General features: G+C 50.2%; 1 protein-coding gene across 12 annotated transcripts in view; it reads right to left on the bottom strand.

Moving 5' to 3' along the window:
• The window catches only part of GOLGA3 (golgin A3), a 45,093-nt gene that overhangs the window by 15,835 nt on the left and 11,261 nt on the right, over nt 1–17,997 (bottom strand). For 11 of the 12 annotated variants that reach the window (XR_010407371.1, XR_010407372.1, XM_064578122.1 and 8 more), the window contains 9 exons: nt 17,833–17,945; nt 12,053–12,711; nt 11,505–11,616; nt 9,556–9,862; nt 6,964–7,166; nt 4,372–4,509; nt 2,934–3,095; nt 2,271–2,639; nt 738–815 (listed from right to left, as the gene is read on the bottom strand). Coding sequence is in view for 10 of the 12 variants with exons in the window: in XM_064578122.1 (XP_064434192.1) it covers nt 738–815; nt 2,271–2,639; nt 2,934–3,095; nt 4,372–4,509; nt 6,964–7,166; nt 9,556–9,862; nt 11,505–11,616; nt 12,053–12,711; nt 17,833–17,945 (2,141 nt within the window). In the remaining 2 variants the exon portion in view is untranslated. The remainder of the gene's footprint in view (nt 1–737; nt 816–2,270; nt 2,640–2,933; nt 3,096–4,371; nt 4,510–6,963; nt 7,167–9,555; nt 9,863–11,504; nt 11,617–12,052; nt 12,712–17,832; nt 17,946–17,997) is intronic. The other variant, XM_064578125.1, reaches the window with a different exon arrangement.

The raw sequence follows: 17,997 nt of genomic DNA, 5'->3' as shown, positions 1-17,997 counted from the left end.
AGGCTGCAGCCAGCACGAGGTGCGGTCTCCTTCAACAAAAATGCTCACCACCAATCCGCGGCAGAACGTGTTTTAGACTACAAATAACATATTCCACCAACTCCAGGACACCATCCACGGAGGCCCAGCATCACCTTACACACCTGAACACGTCTGGGTGCCGCACACAGATGTCACCTGGCGAGTGCTCTCCCCTCAGCCGCGCTGCCAGGCTTCTGCTGGGTCCTCCCCCGGCTTGCGTCCCAGCAACAAAATCCAGAACCACTTCTAGCTCTCCCTTGGGTCGGCCTTTCTCAAAACCCTGGTGCTAGCAACACTTCGCATTCATTCCAACAGCCAACACCGGCTTCACTCACATAAAATGTGAGCCCCCACCCTTTGCGTGAGCCAGGACTTACTTCAACACTAGATCAGGGTCTAATTTTTCAAAGACATGTTAGCAGAAGTCAGTCTGTGTCATAGCCCGGCATGCGCTCTCTGACGTGACAAAAGGCCAAGATTGCATCACAGATGCCAACCCTATTCTGAAATTGCATCCTGACTTGAGACCTTAAAATAGGAGGAGTGAGAGCACAGCTAAGGATCGGTGCCTTTAAAAAAAGACAAAACAAAACAAGTGAGGGGGTCTAAACGTTGCTTTCCCCTTGACCACTTTTGTTCTAGAGAAATGATTAAACCACACGTGATTTTTTTCACACACTTGCTGCATATAAAGAAAACCAACAACACATTTTTACCTTTTGTTGAAGAAACTGCTCCTTTATTTTCTGTGTCTGCTTTTTCAGGGTGGCGGCCTCTTGCTGTAGGTGCTCCACCTACAAAGGACACGCGCGCACAGACCTCACTGAGGCCGCTCTGCTCCCAGGGAGACAGGGAGGCCAGCCCCCATTCCCGCCTCCCTCCGTTTGTAGGATCATCGTCTCAGTCCACACTGTAACCTCCAGAGACCTCACAACAGCACAGGCAAGACTCCAGTGTGACAGAGCGCCCCAGACCCCACGTCTGCATTTCTCAGGCGTCAGCTGGCATCCGTCTTACTGAGCGAACAGTAAGACCAAATTCAGCCTTGTCCAGAAGGTCCCCGCAATCCCCCTAAACTATGCACCCTCTGCTTCTCGACTTGCTTTCGTGTCCTGTCTGAGAAGCAACTGGGCCCACGGCAGTGTTTGCAGAGGAAACACAGGCCCCCTGTACTTTACTTCCCAGAAGGAAACCTGCCACCGATTTCCTTGTCCTTGATGCTCAGGGAGGGCGAACTCCACTGCCTGCACACCCTGCACCTTCCTCGTCCTGTTTGTTAACGTTTGCCTACGTCAGGTCACATCACGCTGTTGGCATAACAGCTCCCAAGAGTACCGTGCTGCTCATGTCCATACACACCTGGACCCTCCCGTGTCTCCCGCCCTCACCCATGGACACACGACCGTCCTGCCACGTGTACACAAGCCCCACTATGGGCATGCACCAGGGAAAAACCAAAAGTTCCACACAACTTTCCCCACATCTGAGCTCCACATCATCTGTGGACAGAAACTGGAGCTTCTTGGTGGATTTCTTTCTTTCTTTCAAAGATTTATTTATTTATTTACTTGAGAAAGAGCGAGAGAGAGAGAGTGCACGTGCACTTGAGCAGGGGTGGAGTGGGGGGGGGGACAAGCAGAGGGAGAGAGACAAGCAGACTCCACAGTAAGTGTGGAGCTCGATGTGAGGCTCAATCCCATGACCCTGAGATCATGACTCAAGCCAAAGTCAAGAGTCAGACACTTAACTGACTGAGCCACCCAGGTGCTCCCTGGGAGATTACTTTCAACGCACCAAACATGACTCGGTTTCCCAGCCCTCAGCATCTACACACCCAGCAGCTACCAGGAGGCACACAGCTTGCTGGTGTGGGTGCCCGTCCACCCCCCACCCCCACCTTCCGAGCCCTGGGCCCTGCCCTAGAAGTGGTCTTGCACGTTTACAAAACAAGGTGCTCAGGGCGCCTGGGTGGCTCAGTTGGTTGAGCGACTGCCTTCGGCTCAGGTCATGATCCTGGAGTCCCGGGATCGAGTCCCGCATCGGGCTCCCTGCTCGGCGGGGAGCCTGCTTCTCCCTCTGATCCTCCCCCGTCTCGTGTGCTCTCTGTCTCTCTCATTCTCTCTGTCTCAAATAAATAAATAAAATCTTAAAAAAAAAAAAACAAGGTGCTCAAACAGGAGCCAACAGCCAGCACCGGGCCTTACACGTGTGGTTTCCACTCATCACAGAATGGCAGCGAAGTGCATTACCTGGCTGGACTTCACGGCTAACTCTTGCCTCAACTGCTCTAAAACCTGTGATGTCTCCTCGGTGCCCTCTTCCAAGCGCTTGGCTCCTCTGTCCAGCTCCTCCCTGCCGCTCCTGGCCGCCTGCAGAGCCACCTCCAAGACAATCTTCTCATTCTGCAGGAAGTGGATGGTGTCGTCCCTGGAGGCGGCCTCCCCCTGCAGCTCCTCCAGCCTGGCATGCAGCTCGTCGTAGCGCATCTGCAGGTCGCCGAGGGACTGCTCCCGGGCCTGCAATGTCTCCTGTGTTGAGGTGAGCTGCCTCAGCAGGTCGAGGTGCTCCTGCTGTAACACCGCAAGCTGCTGGTCTCGCTGTTGCAAAGTCAGATTCACCTGGAAAACAGGAGCTTGATTCACTGTGACTGCCCTGCTCTAAGAGTGTGCGCTCAGGGCTTAGATCACCTGGACAGACGCTTTGGGGTCAGCGTTCCGCATGGAAAGTTCTGGTGTGGAAGAATACCAGCAGAGGTCAACACCCGGCCAGGTCTGCAACCACAGCTGGACTGTGGATGTGACACCGTAATGAATTCAACAGACACCGCAGCACAGATGCGCAGTGAGGCCAGCCAGGCGAGGACGGCCGTGTGTGGCACCAGGGCAGCCACACGAGGCCACGGGGGTGCTTGCCTGCTCCAACTGCTGTTCCAGGGATGCAGCCGAGGCCGCCATCTTCTGCAGCTGCTCCTTCTCATCTTCAAACTCCTCCAGCCTCCGCTGCAGGTCCTCCTCCACCATTGTCTTTGCCTCTTGAATCTGCACAAAGGCAGCTTCCTGGTCCAACATGTCGGCCTAAGGACAGAAAATGGTGTTTTTTAAAAAGCAGGATAAACCTGAAGACCACAGCAGTCTGAGTGGGAAAACCTCATCCACATCACTGTCCTGTCCTCGACCCGCACACAGAGGAGCCAAGGGCCACAGGGGCCCAAGGCTGGTGATCTCCTGCTGCCCAAAAGACAGGTCACCCCACCTATTCCTCTGCCCACGGTTCTCTCTGCTGGCCCTTGGGCCTGGCCGAGGGAAGAAGCAAGCAGACAACCCGCTTTAAGAAATGGGATAAAGTGATGAGCGACCCCTCCCCGGCTGCCTCTAACGCGAGGACAGGTTGCAGTGTGTCCTTGCGTTGGGGATGGGAAACCAGAGCAGGGCTGGGAGACAAATACCACATTTTCTTTATGGTGTGAGTATGTAGATAAAATCCAATAACTAGGTATGTTTCTCAGGGAAAAACATTAGTTTATAACTTAAAGTTTTTTCAGTTCTTTGGTGCTGAGCCCCTGAAACAGATGTCTGCCGTGCCATGATGCTCTTCCGTCACCCTCATCACCCGTGAGGACACAGGGGTGCAGAGAAGCGGGAGACAGGGGAACAGCCAAAGTCCCAGAACGCCAACTTTCCACATCCTCGGCACACAACTCAGACCACACGCTGCCCACATGTTGTGCACTGTTCCTTTTCAGTTCCCGACAAGCCTATCTGTTGAGTACGTATTATCATCCTCATTTTATAAAACAAGGGAACAAGGCTCAGAGAGGGTAAGAAATCATACAGGGTCTCCCAGCTAAGGAGACCTGGTCAAAGCTACTGCACCCCACCACCCTGGAAATAATCTGCAGAGGCCCTGGTCCTGTCCTAACTCGGGCGTGTGGTTAGTTGCCGGGGGTTAAACAGGACACAAGCTGAGAGCTCAGAGACAAGAAAATGCTTGTTACTGTAAGGCTTTTAGAGATCCAACATGCTGACTGCCTCTCCCACCTGCTATGCGGGCACCTGCCCACCACCGGCCGAGCGCAGGGCCCACGTGCATCATGGAAGACAAGTTGGCACCAGCAGCTCAGATCAGAGAAACATGAGCTTCTGGTGAATGTCAGGGTCGGAATCCCCAACCTTAAATCACTGCCACTTGTCCAAAAGATTATTTTAAAGACACTTGAATATATGTACATATATATATAGTTAATGTTTATGTACATGTGTTTGTAAACTTTAACCTTGACCAGTGACAAAACAAAGCCCCAACCCCAGACAAACACCAACAGCCGTGGTCCTGGGACGGCACAGCCTTCACCTCAATGCCCTGGAGCTGGACAGCAATGCGTTCCTTCTCCTTAATGGATCTGTGCTGGGTTTCCGTCAGCTGGTGGGACAGGGACACGTTCTCAAGTTTCAGGTGCTCCAGGAGGCCTGCCTGGGTCATCTGTCCAACCTTCAGAGAGAAATTCCACAAGGTAGAAAATGGCCAGATTTCACGCCAAGTGCAGACTGGCCTATCCCTGAGGCCATGACGGTGAGGGTCCCTACCCAGCGATGGCCCCCAGGGAAAGCTGCTCCCCAGGGCCCCACCACACAGGGCTCACTGCCCACCCTCCTGCCACCTGGGCCATCTGGGTTGCTTGTGCCTAAGAGGGGCAGGCTGGCAGCCCAGATGTCAGTGGTCAATCCCCCTGAGGCTATGCACTTTGTAGCAAGACCTACACAAAAGTTCCCAGGGAAGGTATATGTGTGAGCCCAAAGATGAGGGGCCTCATCTGGCTGCAGGGACAGCAGGGACTGGGATCTGCCCCAAAAATGACCTGACCAACTATGACCAGACACATGTCATGCCCTGCCCTCCCAGTGCCTGTCTTGAGATACTTGCCAGGCTGACCTTGGCCATGTCCAGGAAGCAATACAGCCCGGGGTCAGACCCCCGGCCATCAGACAGTCAGGCCTCCTCTGACCCACCGTCTCTCACACAGAAGGTGCCCAGCACAGCCAGCCTCAAGAGGGGGCTCAGGAAAGAGAAGCCTGAAGGCACACGGGTCTGGGACTGGAACTTCCCACACAGTACTTCCAGATCTAATTTGAACACTTCTTGACTTCTGAGATGCCAGATGTGACCAGAAGTTGTGAATTTTGGGTCTAAATGGAAGCTACCCAGGGCAGGAGGAGGCACCATTTGCTGGGATTGTGTTCTAAGGCAATGAAAGAAAAACGATCACCCTGCTCTGTCCTGCCTCTTAAATGTGCCTGGCAACATTCTATGTCACCAGGGAAAGAGGGAGGAAATGTCTTCACCACCCGAATCAGGAATGCTGACCCTGGGCTCCGGAGGTATCTGAGAAAAGCAGTTATGGCTCCCAGACTCCACTGCCCAGGGCCCTCCCTCCACTTCTGTCTATGTGAAGACACATAAATGTAGCTTCTTTAAATATTTTATGCCTCATATAAATGCACTGTAGCTTCAAGCTTGCATTAACTTCTACAGTGATTTCCAAGTATGTTGTAAATAGAATAAATGCTTACCCGTAGGGTTCTTTGGCTTAAAACATATGTAACACAAATTTAAGAATATTTCTATTTCATGTATTTGTAGACTTTAGGTTTATCTTTTTAAAAAAGCATTTGGTGGAGTTAGTATTTTACATCTTCTACTTAAGAAATAAAGTTTTAATTAATCTGTAATATTTTATCTCTGGCAGATAGGCCAGTCTGCACTTGCGCATGAAATCTGGCCAAAGGAAAAAAGAAAGAGAGAGAGAATAAAACCTATAGCTGAATTCAAAGAGAGAGGCTGACCGAGGCACCATTCGGCATCCTCGCGATCTAATTAGTCCAAAGCACCAAGATGTGGAGCAAAGTGCATTTCAGCCACTTGCCTACCATCCCGAGCGCCTCTGGAGCATGACAGGCCCAGAGGGGGAGGCCTCGAGGAAAAACGCAGGGCCCAGTGTTACTCCGTGGGCCTGGACGGTCACATGCTCCCCCACTCCTCGTGCAGAATCAGAGGTGGACATGCCTGCACCCCCAATAAAATGGAGAGAAACAAGAGTGTTCATGCAGGAAAGACCTGGTGCCCAAGCAGCTGGAGCAAAGCGAAGCTCCAACCAGGAAGGTGACATATGCTGTGTTCCGCGCATGTCAGAAACGACCCAGGAGGGCAGCGACCAGGGCACAGGAGCTGGGGCGAGAGTCCTGAGACCCAGGCAGACATGGGGTTGAGAGCTGGATTCAAACAATGGTAGGCATCCCCCCGGAGGGACTTGTCACAGCTCTGGGCACAGGAGTTCCAGGGAGGGGATTTTAGAATTAAAAATGTGCAAGCAGGGGCGCCTGGGTGGCTCAGTGGTTAAGCGTCTGCCTTCGGCTCAGGTCATGATCCCAGGGTCCTGGGATTGAGCCCCGCATCGGGCTCCCTGCTCGGCAGGAAGCCTGCTTCTCCCTCTCCCGCTCCCCCTGCTTGTGTTCCCTCTCTCGCTGCTCTCTCTGTCAAATAAATAAATAAAATATTAAAAAAAAAAAATGTGCAAGCAGAAGCTGAAAGACTCCTGGTGTCAGAGGTCGTGGCCAGTGCCTGCTCTGCAGGATGGGGTGTGGGCCAGATGAATGGGCAACATATTTTCAAAACTGTATCCATAAAATCTAAAAACAGAAAGACTTTTTGGGGCGCCTGGGTGGCTCAGTCAGTTAAGCATCTGCCTTCAGCTCAGGTCATAGTCCCAGGGTCCTGGGATCCAGCCCCGCATCAGGCTCCCTGCTCAGCTTGGGAAGCCTGCTTCCCCCTCTCCCTCTGCCCGCTGCTCTGCCTACCTATCCTCTCTGTCAAATAAATAAATAATCTTAAAAAAATTAATTTAGGAAAAAGGCAACTGTTCCACACGAGATACATCAGGGGCCATACCTGGATATGGGCCATCTCGCCCTGCAGTCTGACCCGGGCCTCCTGGGCCAGGGCGAGCTGCTGCTGGTACCACTGCCGGACATGCTGCAGAGATGAGATCTCGGCCTGGGACGCCTTCAACTTGCTGCTCAGAGTTGCTCGTTCCAGTTGCACCTGCTGGAGCTGGTTCTGCAGGGCCGTCATCTGTTGTCTCAAGTCATGCACTGAAAGCAAGCAAGCAGAGCTCAGACCACCTGCTGCACACAGGAGAGCCTGCAGCTCTGCAGGGACATGCCAAGCAGAGCCAGGCTCTCAGCAGAGACTGAGAAATACAGCTGACTCTCATTCACACTGCAATCGAGGGTGCTGAACCATGGCTCCCGGGGGAGAAAAAGGGGTCAACTGGTCAATACACAACCTTGTTTCGTGAGCGCTTATGGGTAACGGCACCTTATTTAATCTATATTGTTGATTCATCAACACTGAACTCACAGCCAACAGCACCATAACTCATGGCTAAACAAAGCTCACCTAACACACGCTCTTTTCTCCGTAAAACACACCACAGAGTTCTTGCACTAAGAACACACGACAGTGTTTGGAGTTCATTTTAAATAGTAAAACCACCCTAAAGAGCATAAAGATGCAAAGGAGGTGATGCTAAACCGTAAGAAGGCACCGGCTCAGCTGGGAGTGAGCGTGCTGGGCAACGCCCATCCTGCATACAGTGCGCCTGCCCGCAAGTGACCAAGCGTAGTACTGCTTTGGGGTCACAGACAAATTTGAGTGAGCTGGGGAATTCACAATTAGGGATCCACAGATACTGAGGGTCAACTGTGGGCCCACAAAGCCACTGTGGGTGCTGTGGCTCTGGTCCTCAAATGTCAATAAACAGAACGGGACTGTGCTGAAAACTCCACTGAAACCCACTGGTGTGCCGATACGGTCAACTCTTAACACTGATGGGGCAGCGGGGAGGCAAGGAGAGGACGGCAAGTCACAACAACCCAAAGCACACTACAAACAGAACTGGTCAAACACTCTAAAATTAAAATTATACCCAACATTTAGGGAAACACTTACCATTCTAAAGACCATTTCCAAAACTTAAAAAATGAACAAAAATGACAATTTAAGAGGATCCACGATCCCTTATCGGAAATTCTTGGGGCCAGATGTGTTTCAGAGATCAGAGCGGTGGCGTTTTAGAAAGGCAACCCCAGTCCAGACCACGGCCGACATGCCCTCAGCTCCACGTGCGGGCATTCACACCATGTGAGTGCCGGTCAGCTCTGCTGCCCAACAGGCCTTGCAAGGCAGACTTAAAAAATTATTTTGGTGCTCAGAACTTCTTGGATTTTATACTTTTCTAAAGGGACGGGGTACCACGAAATGTTCAAAGACTGAAAACAGTACACAGTTGTGTTTCTCAGCTAGCACTTTTTTCTTTCTAGTACCAGGATAAGTCTCTGTGACAGAACTTTGTCACGTTTTCTTTTATGTCATCACATCTGAAACCTGGTCTCACGGCCTTACACGGTCCTGCAGAGCGGCCCCTACACCGCCCCCACTGGTCTGCAAAAGGAACCTCATCTACCCAGACTGCACTAGAAGATCTAAGACCTGGGCCTACCTTCAATCTCCCAGCCCCACCCCTGCCTGTCCTCCTTCTGTCAGCCAGCACGCAGTTGTCGTGAGCAGGCAGGCAGTCGTCTGGGCGCCTGGTGGGGTGTGCAGTATATGCCCCAGGAAGAGAAGACAGTGTGAGGGAAGGGCTACAAGGGGCTCTCTGTGCACAGCCTGCCACCAAGTTCCCCTGAAACCACTATTCCATTGGACTCTCATTCCATAGGTGATGCCCCCAGGGATCCAGCTACAGCAAAAACTGAACTTAAGGCAGGAAAAATAAAGGTTTACTAATCCACAACAGCAGTGTTACTTTTAAATATTTTAAATAGAGGGCGCCTGGGTGGCTCAGTCGATTAAGCGTCTGCCTTTGGCTCAAGTCATGATCTCAGGGTCCTTGGGATCGGCCCCACATCGGGCTCCCTGCTCAGTGGGGAGTCTGCTTCTCCTCCTGCTAGTGCTCTCTCTCTCTCAAATAAATAAATAAATCTTTAAAAAATAAATAAATAATATATTTTTTAATTTTTTATTCATCCATTCATGAGAGACAGGCAGAGGCAGAGGCAGAGGCAGAGGCAGAGGGAGAAGCAGATGTGGGGCTCAATCCCAGAACCCTGGGACCATGACCTGAGCCGAAGGCAGCCTCTCAACCGACTGAGCCACCCAGGCACCCAAATAATAAATATTTTAAAATAGATCCTGCAATTCTGAGGAATAAGCAGGCTTTGAAGGCAGAATAAGTGGAAACATTACCACCAACTACCAAGGGTCCAAAGTCCATTTCTAAGACCTAAGCCACTCCCCTTTGCTGCATGTGCAAAAATGTACAGAATTCCATGCACTCAACCAAAAACAATACTTACTTTAGAGAAGTGGACAGCATGTACATAAATTAGCAGGGAATACAACGCCTCCCAGCATATTAATGTAACAGGTCAATCCCCAGAGCAGACGAGATAAACCGCCCCCTGGCTGGGGAGCGCTCACCTGTGTTGTCCTTACTGAGGATGTTTCTCTGCATCTCTTCCACTTTGGCCACGAGTCTTTGGTACTGCTCCTCTGCCACCTGCAGGTCACTGTTGGATGACGCCAGGCTGGCATTCTTGGCTTCCAGCATGCTCTGCAGGTCAGTCATCGCTCGCTCCAGGTCCCAGCAAGACTGCTTCAGGGTGTCCACCTCCGAACTGAGGGAGTCCTGCTTCTGCTGGCTGCTGTGGCTCTGGTCCACCTGTGCCTGCAGCCTTGTGCTCAGAGCGGCGAGCTGCGCCTGCAGCTCTGCCTTCTCTTTAAGTGCCTGGGAAGACCCCCCATCAGAAACTGTCAGAAAATGAGCCACTTCCACCCTGTGCATTACGAGGGCCACCAAAATGAACGAGTGAGACACAGAGGGGAAAGCACCATGTTTCCCAAGCTTCCAGCTCTTCTAACAGGATGGCTCTCCCAAAAGAAGGCAGGTTCTCCAAACAGGCCAAAGGGGCAAGAGGGGTGACCACGGAGTCTGCTTACTCTCTGCACAGTAATACCCGAGCTGTGCAAGCACCTGCTCACCCACAAGGATGTCGGAAAACACATTTGTTCAAGAAACAAGTGCACCAGGGTGCACGCGTACACACACAGACTACCAGGAGTGCCGAGGGAACCCCACAACACCAAGCGCCGTCAGACTCAGATCCGGGAACATGCCCGCAGGGAGAGACCGCCTCCTACTACACAAGAAGGGCCCTGAGGGGCTCTGGTCAGGGCCATGGGGCACAGCGCACACAAGGCACCACAGGGACGCTATCTGTAGGATAATACAGGAGGTGAGAGGGAAGGTGGGGCCTTGACAAGCCCTAGGCCCCAGGGCAGCAGAGAACATCCAAGAGACGACAGGGGAAGGGCACAGGCTCCATCTGCCATCAGCATCTCCCGCCTACCCAAAAATGAGTCTATCGGGGGTGTGGACAGGAATTCCAAAGTGCAAAGACGGGCAGACAAATGCACATCAACACACGAGAAGAAAACCAACATCAGGAAGACAAACATCAAATTCAACAAACAGAAGAACAAATACCCAAAAAAATCGAGTTAACTGAGCAAATGCAATGAGATTTTGCAGTAAGTAGAACTTGGATTTTTACAGCAAAGCCAGAAAGGATCACATCCGTCACAATTCACACAACTCAAGAGCCAGTCAGTATCCCAGGAGGAAAAGAAGGTACAGTAAAATAAAAGCAAACAAAGGTTCCGACATCATTCATGGGGTTGAATGTGCAGATGAAGCAAAAATGCATTGGACGAGGGACAGACAGCGAAAGTCATGTGCCACCAAAATTCACCTTCATTCCCAGCAACCACCTCCTCAGTCAACACAGGTCTATGTACACAGAGGGTCGGTCTGTGTCCCAGAACCACGTCATGCAAAAAACCACATCAGGCACGAGGGGCACGTCTGGCAGAGCCGCACCCCTGTGCCCGGTACTCGAACACCTGCGCAGCCTCGACACCACCTCTGTACCCGTGTGCGTCCCTGCTCTCCACACCAAACCCAGAGCTGGCTTCCACTGAACAGATTTACCCTGACTGTCAACAGGAAAACTGAAAATTAAGGGATGGAAATAAACAGATACAGCAAAATTCACATCAGGAAAAGCAAAAGCCACAGCAAAAAGAATTAAAGGGACAGAGACAACAATTTTACCATGCCAGGGAAGTGAAATCCACCAAAAGGACGGTTAGGTATCTATCAGCAGAGCCAGGACAGGGATACGGGGAAGACTGAGGCGCGCAGTCAGACGGGAAACGAGCGCACTTCTTCCTGAGGCTCGGGGAGCCAAGGGAGAGGACACAGAAGCCCGGGCTCCACTCCGAGACAGGTGCACAACCGCACCCGACCAGCAGGCGCCGCACACCCTTCAAAGCCGCAGCACACTCGCCCGCCCGCGCGCGCCCATTACCTGACTGGCCTCTGCAGACAGCGCCTCCAGCTGCCCTTCAAGCCTCATCTTGTCTTTAAGGGCCTGCAGCATGGCGTCATGGGTCTCGGCAGCAGAGCTTTCCAGGGACACACTGGGGAACAAGGGCACGGAGCATCAGGCACCTGCCGTCGCAGGACGCAGCACCGCTCCTCCTCACCTGCCCCGCGTCTCCGGGCTCCTCACACCGCTGCTCCTCTCCCCCACGGTTTTTTTAAATAAGTTAAAAGATTTAAATCAAGCATCAGTGCTCTTACAAATGCTACCAATAAACACCCCCCCACGGAGCTGGGACATCCTCAGTCAAACGTCAGCCCGGGGAAGCACCCATGCAGTCCTGGAGACACATCTGCACAAATACTGGAAAACAGCAGATCTTAATAATGGAAACGGTTACTGATCTATTCCATTTCTTACAGGGCAACAGAGTTGTGTATAAATGAAGCGTTAAAGACTAAACACATAATTAGGAGAGCAGAACAGCGCTGTCAGCTCCAGTAGTGGAGGGGCGGCCTGCAGACGGCACCCACCTGCTGCAGATGCTGTCTGTCCGACTCCGCATCTCCCCATTGACCTCCTGCCCCTGGTCTTGGTGCTCAGCTGCTGCGGCCTGGAGGACATCCGTGATGGAGGGGAACTGGCCCAGCGCACCAGCGGCAATCTCTTGGCCGTTGACCACATAGGAGGCTTCTCGAGTGCCCACGGTGTTCACCAGAAGCCCACATGTCCCGCGGGTAGACATGCTGCTGTGGGAGGAGCTGTCGCTCTCATTCCCATCGGCCTCAGACGTGTTGTCACCCGTCAGGGATGCATTCTCCAGGTGATCGTCGGCCTCAGGACACAGGCTAACCTCAGACACCACGGACGCCACACTGCTGCGGTTCTGCTTCAGAGAGCCCCTGGCAGAGTCTACAGCCGGAACGTTTCCACCAGAACTCCCAGAACCTTCGTCTTCAGTTTTGTAATCAGCCAGAGACCGAATTTTGCTTGATTTGGAACTTTTTTTCCCTTTAGGATGTGTCAGGAGCCCTAAGCTGCCCACCTTTGGGCCTCGAGGGACACTGGTGCGCAGGAAGGAATACTCCTTTGTCAGGGCCACAGCACTGGCCCGGGGCAAGGCTTCTGGGTTCAACATGAGCTCCGGGTCAAGTGTACTAGATAGTCTCGTTCTAGCCGCAGGCTGACTGGACTGAGAAAGAAAAGTACAGAAATGATGTTGGAAAGTGACAAGCAGCGTTCAAATACTGCCACCCAGAAAGGCTGCAGCAAGTACCCTCCCTGCGCAAACCCTCACACACCAGTTCCGCGCCTAGTCACGGGTCCAGCACATGCCTCTCGTAACTGTGACTTGGCATCATCTTAAAACTTCTACCAGAGCAAGTCCCTCCTCACGACCCTGCTCTTACGAGGCTTTCCTGGCAGTCCTCCTGCACTCACTCTTCTCGACAGACTTGAAATGTTCAAGTTGTTATTATTTTTTAAAGATTTTGTTTATTCAACTGTCAGAGAGAGGGAGGGAGGGAAGGAAGGAGGGAGAGAGTGAGGGCGAGCACGCACAAGCAGGGGGAGCAGCAGAGGGAGAGGGAAAAGCAAACTCCCGGCTAAGCAGAGAGCCCGATGCAGGACTCGATACCAGGACCCTGGGAGCATGACCTGAGCCGAAGGAAAATGCTCAACCAACTGAGCCACCCAGGCCTCCCTCAAGTTATTATTATTTTTTTAAGTAGGCTTCATGCCCAGCGTGGACCCCAAACGGGGCTCGAATTCATGACCCTGAGATCATGACTTGAGCTGAGACCAAGAGTCAGACGCTCAACCAACTGAGCCACCAGGTGCCCAGGAAATGTTCTAGTTAAATAAAGCCCTGCTGAATTACAACGACCTTAGATTTATAATTATTTAGGGTAACAAGCTGCTTCCAGTTATTCATACCTCCTTGTGCATTTCTCAACAAAGGAAAATATGTAGGATTCATCTAAATTCTAAGTAATATCTTTTTTTTTTAATTTAGGATTTTATTTATTTATTTGTCAGAGAGAGAGAGAGCACAAGCAGAGGAAGCAACAAGCAGAGAGAGAGACAGAAGCACAGTCCCCAACTGAGCAGGGAGCCCGATGTGGGGCTCGATCCCAGGACCATGAGATCATGACCTGAGCCCAAGGCAAACGTTTAACTGACTAAGCCACCCAGGCTCCCCGATTCTGAAACATTTCTATTGCCATTTTAATTTAATTCTTAGATATTTTATTATTTTATTGTTATAAATACTATCTTTTCCCACTATTTTTATAACTAGTCATATTAGGATAACTATTGATTTTTCTATTTGTATTTTACTGACAATTTTCTGAATCATTAATAATTTTAGAATATTTTAATAAATGATAATTTTTTCAGTTGATGCTCTGTTTTCCAAAGCATTACCAAGACCTGCAAATAACATTTTTCCTCTTTTTCAGTATTTGTATCTCTTACTTCTTTTTCTTATATTATTATGTCAACTTGAATTTCCCAAAGGGCCTTGAAGGAGATGGAGGGTGACAGCAGACACTGTTCCCTGTTGCTATTTTGTAAAGATTTTATTTGAGAGAGAGAGAGCATGCGCGTGTGAGCAAGGGGGGAGGCAGAAAGGGTGGAGGGAGGTGGGGAGAAAGAGAGAGAATCTCCAGCTGATTCTGCACTGAGTGTGGAGCCCGACGCGGGGCTCCATCTCACCACCCCGAGATCATGACCTGAGCTGAAAGCAGGAGTTGGACGCTTAACCGAATGAGCCACCCAGGTGCCCCCCGGTTGCCTTTTCAAAATGACTGTCTTACAGAGAAATAGCCAATCCTATGCTTATTCCACGAAATCAGTGCAATCGCGACGGGGCAAGGAGACAAGGTGGGGAAAGGGAAACATCTCAAAATGATACTGGGATGTGACAGGAAGTATAAATGAGCAAAAACAGCTGGAAAAGAGTCGGGGTGCAGGGCAATGGATAGACTGGCTGGTCCAGATACTAACACAGACTGTGAAGCCACAGTAATTAGATCCACTGAGAACTGAAAAGCAGAAGACAGGCAGATGACACCAAATACGGCCCAGAAATCCATCCAAGTACAGGTGGGTTTGCAGATGTTCAAGGAGCCACACAAGGCAAGGCCGCAACTGCTGAGGGAATGAGCAGTGTGAGGACCAACCCGCTATCCACATGGGCAAGTTCCCACCTCTCGCCCTCATCCAACACATTTCAAACGGAGCAGGTTTAAATATTAAAAAAACACATTTAAAATACTTTTTATACTATCTTATACTTTTTCTATAAGAAGAAAACACTGAACCTATTTATACTCCTCAAATGGGGAGGTCCTTTTGAAATATAACATAAATGCCAAAGAAGTAACAGCAAAGATAGAAAATTTTGACTACAAATATTTAAAACTGATGTGCAATGAAAAATATGCCAGAGAAGTAGTTAAAAGATATGTCAAACAGGGAAAAAATATTTGTAATAAAGATGAAAAGGGAGTAATTTCCCTTTTACTTTTACTTTTCCCTTTTACTTCCCTTCAGTAAGAAGTTATCTTACTGAAGACTAAGGAAATATCCTTCCATTATGTATGTATATTATATCATTTTTAAAGATGGAAAATGATGTTAAATTTCACATTTGGAGGAGGTATATAGCACCTACGTAGCAAAAAGACAGCCAACAGAAAAATGAGCAAAGACTGACAAAGACACACAAACATGGGGCGTCTGGGTGGCTCAGTTGGTCGAGTGTCCAACTTGTGGTTTCAGCTCAGATTGTGATCTCAGAGTCGTGAGACCCAGCCCTGCGTCAGGCTCCAAAGCTCGGTGGGGAGTCTGCCAGAGATTCTCTCTCTCCCTCTGCCCCTCCCCCACTAAAATAAATAAATCTTAAAAAAAAAAAAAAAGACACAAACCACTAACACATAAAAGGTGCGAACTGCTAGGTGACACTGCTGTTCTCACCTATTACAGGACAAAAATCCAATTTTTGTTACTTTAATGCTCACAAGGATGACAACACTAGCAGTCTCATTACTGCTAACTAGAGTATAAACCAGTCCAGCCTATCCAGAGTGCAAGAAGTATCAAACTAACAAATACATAAAACCTTTACCCAATAATTTGACATTCAAGGACTTGTCCACAAAAGTATACCAAGGCACTGTGGCGCCTGGGTGGCTCAGTCTGTTAAGCGACTGCCTTCGGCTCAGGTCATGATCCCAGCATCCTGGGATCGAGCCCCGCATCCGGCTCCCTGCTTAGCGGGGAGCCTGCTTCTCCCTCTCCCTCTGCCTGTCTGCCTACTTGTGATCTCTCTCTCTGTCACATAAATAAAATCTTTTAAAATAAAAAACACAAAAATTGAGAAACAACCAAAATGTTGATCAGGAGAGGCTGCTAATGAAGTGCTGGTACACACGTTGCTGTGAAGGATGACGGCACTCAGGACACGGTGAGAAGGGCAGGCAGTATGAAGAACCAACCACCGTCAAGGCATAACGATGTTCTCAAAGTGTTTATCAGACTGTAAACAGGACAGAACTCTTACTTGCCATCTGTGGCATGTGAATATGGGTCTGAGCTACGTTCCTCGTGTAAGCAAAATATTCCTAAAGAAATATCCTTCTGCTCCTAGTTTAGTAGTTTTTGTTCACTTGTTTTGCATATTTTGATTTTTATCAAACACCTACCTTTTCAGCACCTGTTGAGATGGTCATAAGCCCCTTCACATGGACCTACCACCATAATGAGTTCTGGCAGAGTCTCCCCTTCTGAACTGACCTGTACTCAGAAGGGACTGCAACTGCATGCTGGCAGGTGGTGCTGACTGAGCACTGCAGTGGGGAGCACAGCTCGGCATGCAGACAGGCAGGCTCAGACCCCCACACAGCCAGCCATTCCGCTCTGAGCTTCACCGACAGCCACTCCTCACGGGGCTGAGGAGGACTAAAGGAGACTCTGGTCTGCGCACACAACAGCAGCCCCCAGACTGCACTCGGCCTCCGCCCGCCCTGCCCTGAGGGTCGCTGGAGCAGGACAGGTGGTGGTCCTCATACCAACATCTTGCTGCCTGTCTTTCTGCCTACTTCAGGGTGGGGGCAGCTGAGCACGCAGGGACCATAAGTTGGTCAGAATAGCATGTAACAAACACAATGCCCGTTTCCATCCCTTGAAGAGAAGTTATCTTACTAAAGACTAAGGAAATATCCTTCCATTTAAACCATCAGTTGTGTGTGTATATTATATCATTTTTAAAGACGGAAAATGATGTTAAATTTCACATTTGGAATCTTACATTGAACTTCTGACACATTAACCATCTAATGTTGGACGACCCAGGCAGGCCTCCGGGAGGCAGTGTGCACAGGCCCTAGCCCACAGACACGGTCTGGTTTACATTCTGACTCTCCATTTCACCACTGAGTGACCCCTGACAAGCTCCTTACCTATCTGAGCCTCAGGTTACTGTTCCATAGGGAACTGAACACAGTGTCTGGCAAGAAATGATTACTAGCTGTTATCGCTATAACTTCTGCTGGGCCATGTGGACAGACCCCGAAAGCCCCTGACCAGGCAGACGGGCCTGGTGGTGGCTCTTCCAGCCCACTCACGCTGGCTTTGGAGCAATGACACCCATCATGGCACAGTCCCCTCTTGGGAACACAAAGAGCCTGATGGGGACATGTCACCACTAAATCACTCACTGTTTAAAAGTTAGTTTAACTTTGAATCCGTTTAAATTTGAAATTCTCAAGTACAGAAGAGTTGGACAAAGTATGAAACGAACATCCAAACCCATCTGCCTAGAGTCACTCGATATGATTAAAAAGACTGCTTTCATTAGCATGCCAACCAAAGTTTCATACCCGAATAGAACTGACTTTAGCACGTACTCATCAAATCCACATGACGTGGCAGACACTCTGACACTGAATGGACCATCGGTCAGCAGACACTACACCACTAATGAAATGAACAGCTGAAACCTAGAACTGACTGCTCAAGGAGGGGGAAAAACTATACCCAAGTACTTGCAGTCTCTGCTTTTCAAAGGGCAGATACAGGAATCAAATATGCTTGATCCAAGGGAAGGCGGCCCATACGGGGCAGAAGTCACAATCCTGCTTTGATCTCCCCACAGGGAGGGAACTGCAGAAAGAAATGATCTTCCCAGAGAAGCACAGAAGGCCATCCCAGCACAGAGGAACCAACGACAGGTCCTAGAAACTATGTCCAATTTCTGTTTTCCACACATGAAGTTCCCCATCAGCTTGCTCAAGACAGGGAGACTCACTCTTTCTTGCTGGCGCTTCACCCTGTATTGTTTGAGCTGTTCTTCTAGCCGTTTCCGAGCCTGAAGTCGGACCTGCTCCTCCTTCTCCAGGGGCAAGGAAGCCTCTGTTGAACCTGCGGTAAGGAAATGACCATTTAAAAACTCATAAAGCACCAGGGCACAGAG

Source organism: Mirounga angustirostris, unplaced genomic scaffold (genome assembly GCF_029215605.1).
Source record: "Mirounga angustirostris isolate CCGP_5_RB_7025 unplaced genomic scaffold, mMirAng1.0.hap1 SCAF_14, whole genome shotgun sequence".
NCBI classification, from domain to species: domain Eukaryota; kingdom Metazoa; phylum Chordata; class Mammalia; order Carnivora; family Phocidae; genus Mirounga; species Mirounga angustirostris.
Note: the sequence above shows the minus strand (reverse complement) of the source record. Positions and strands in the feature narration are given on the sequence as shown.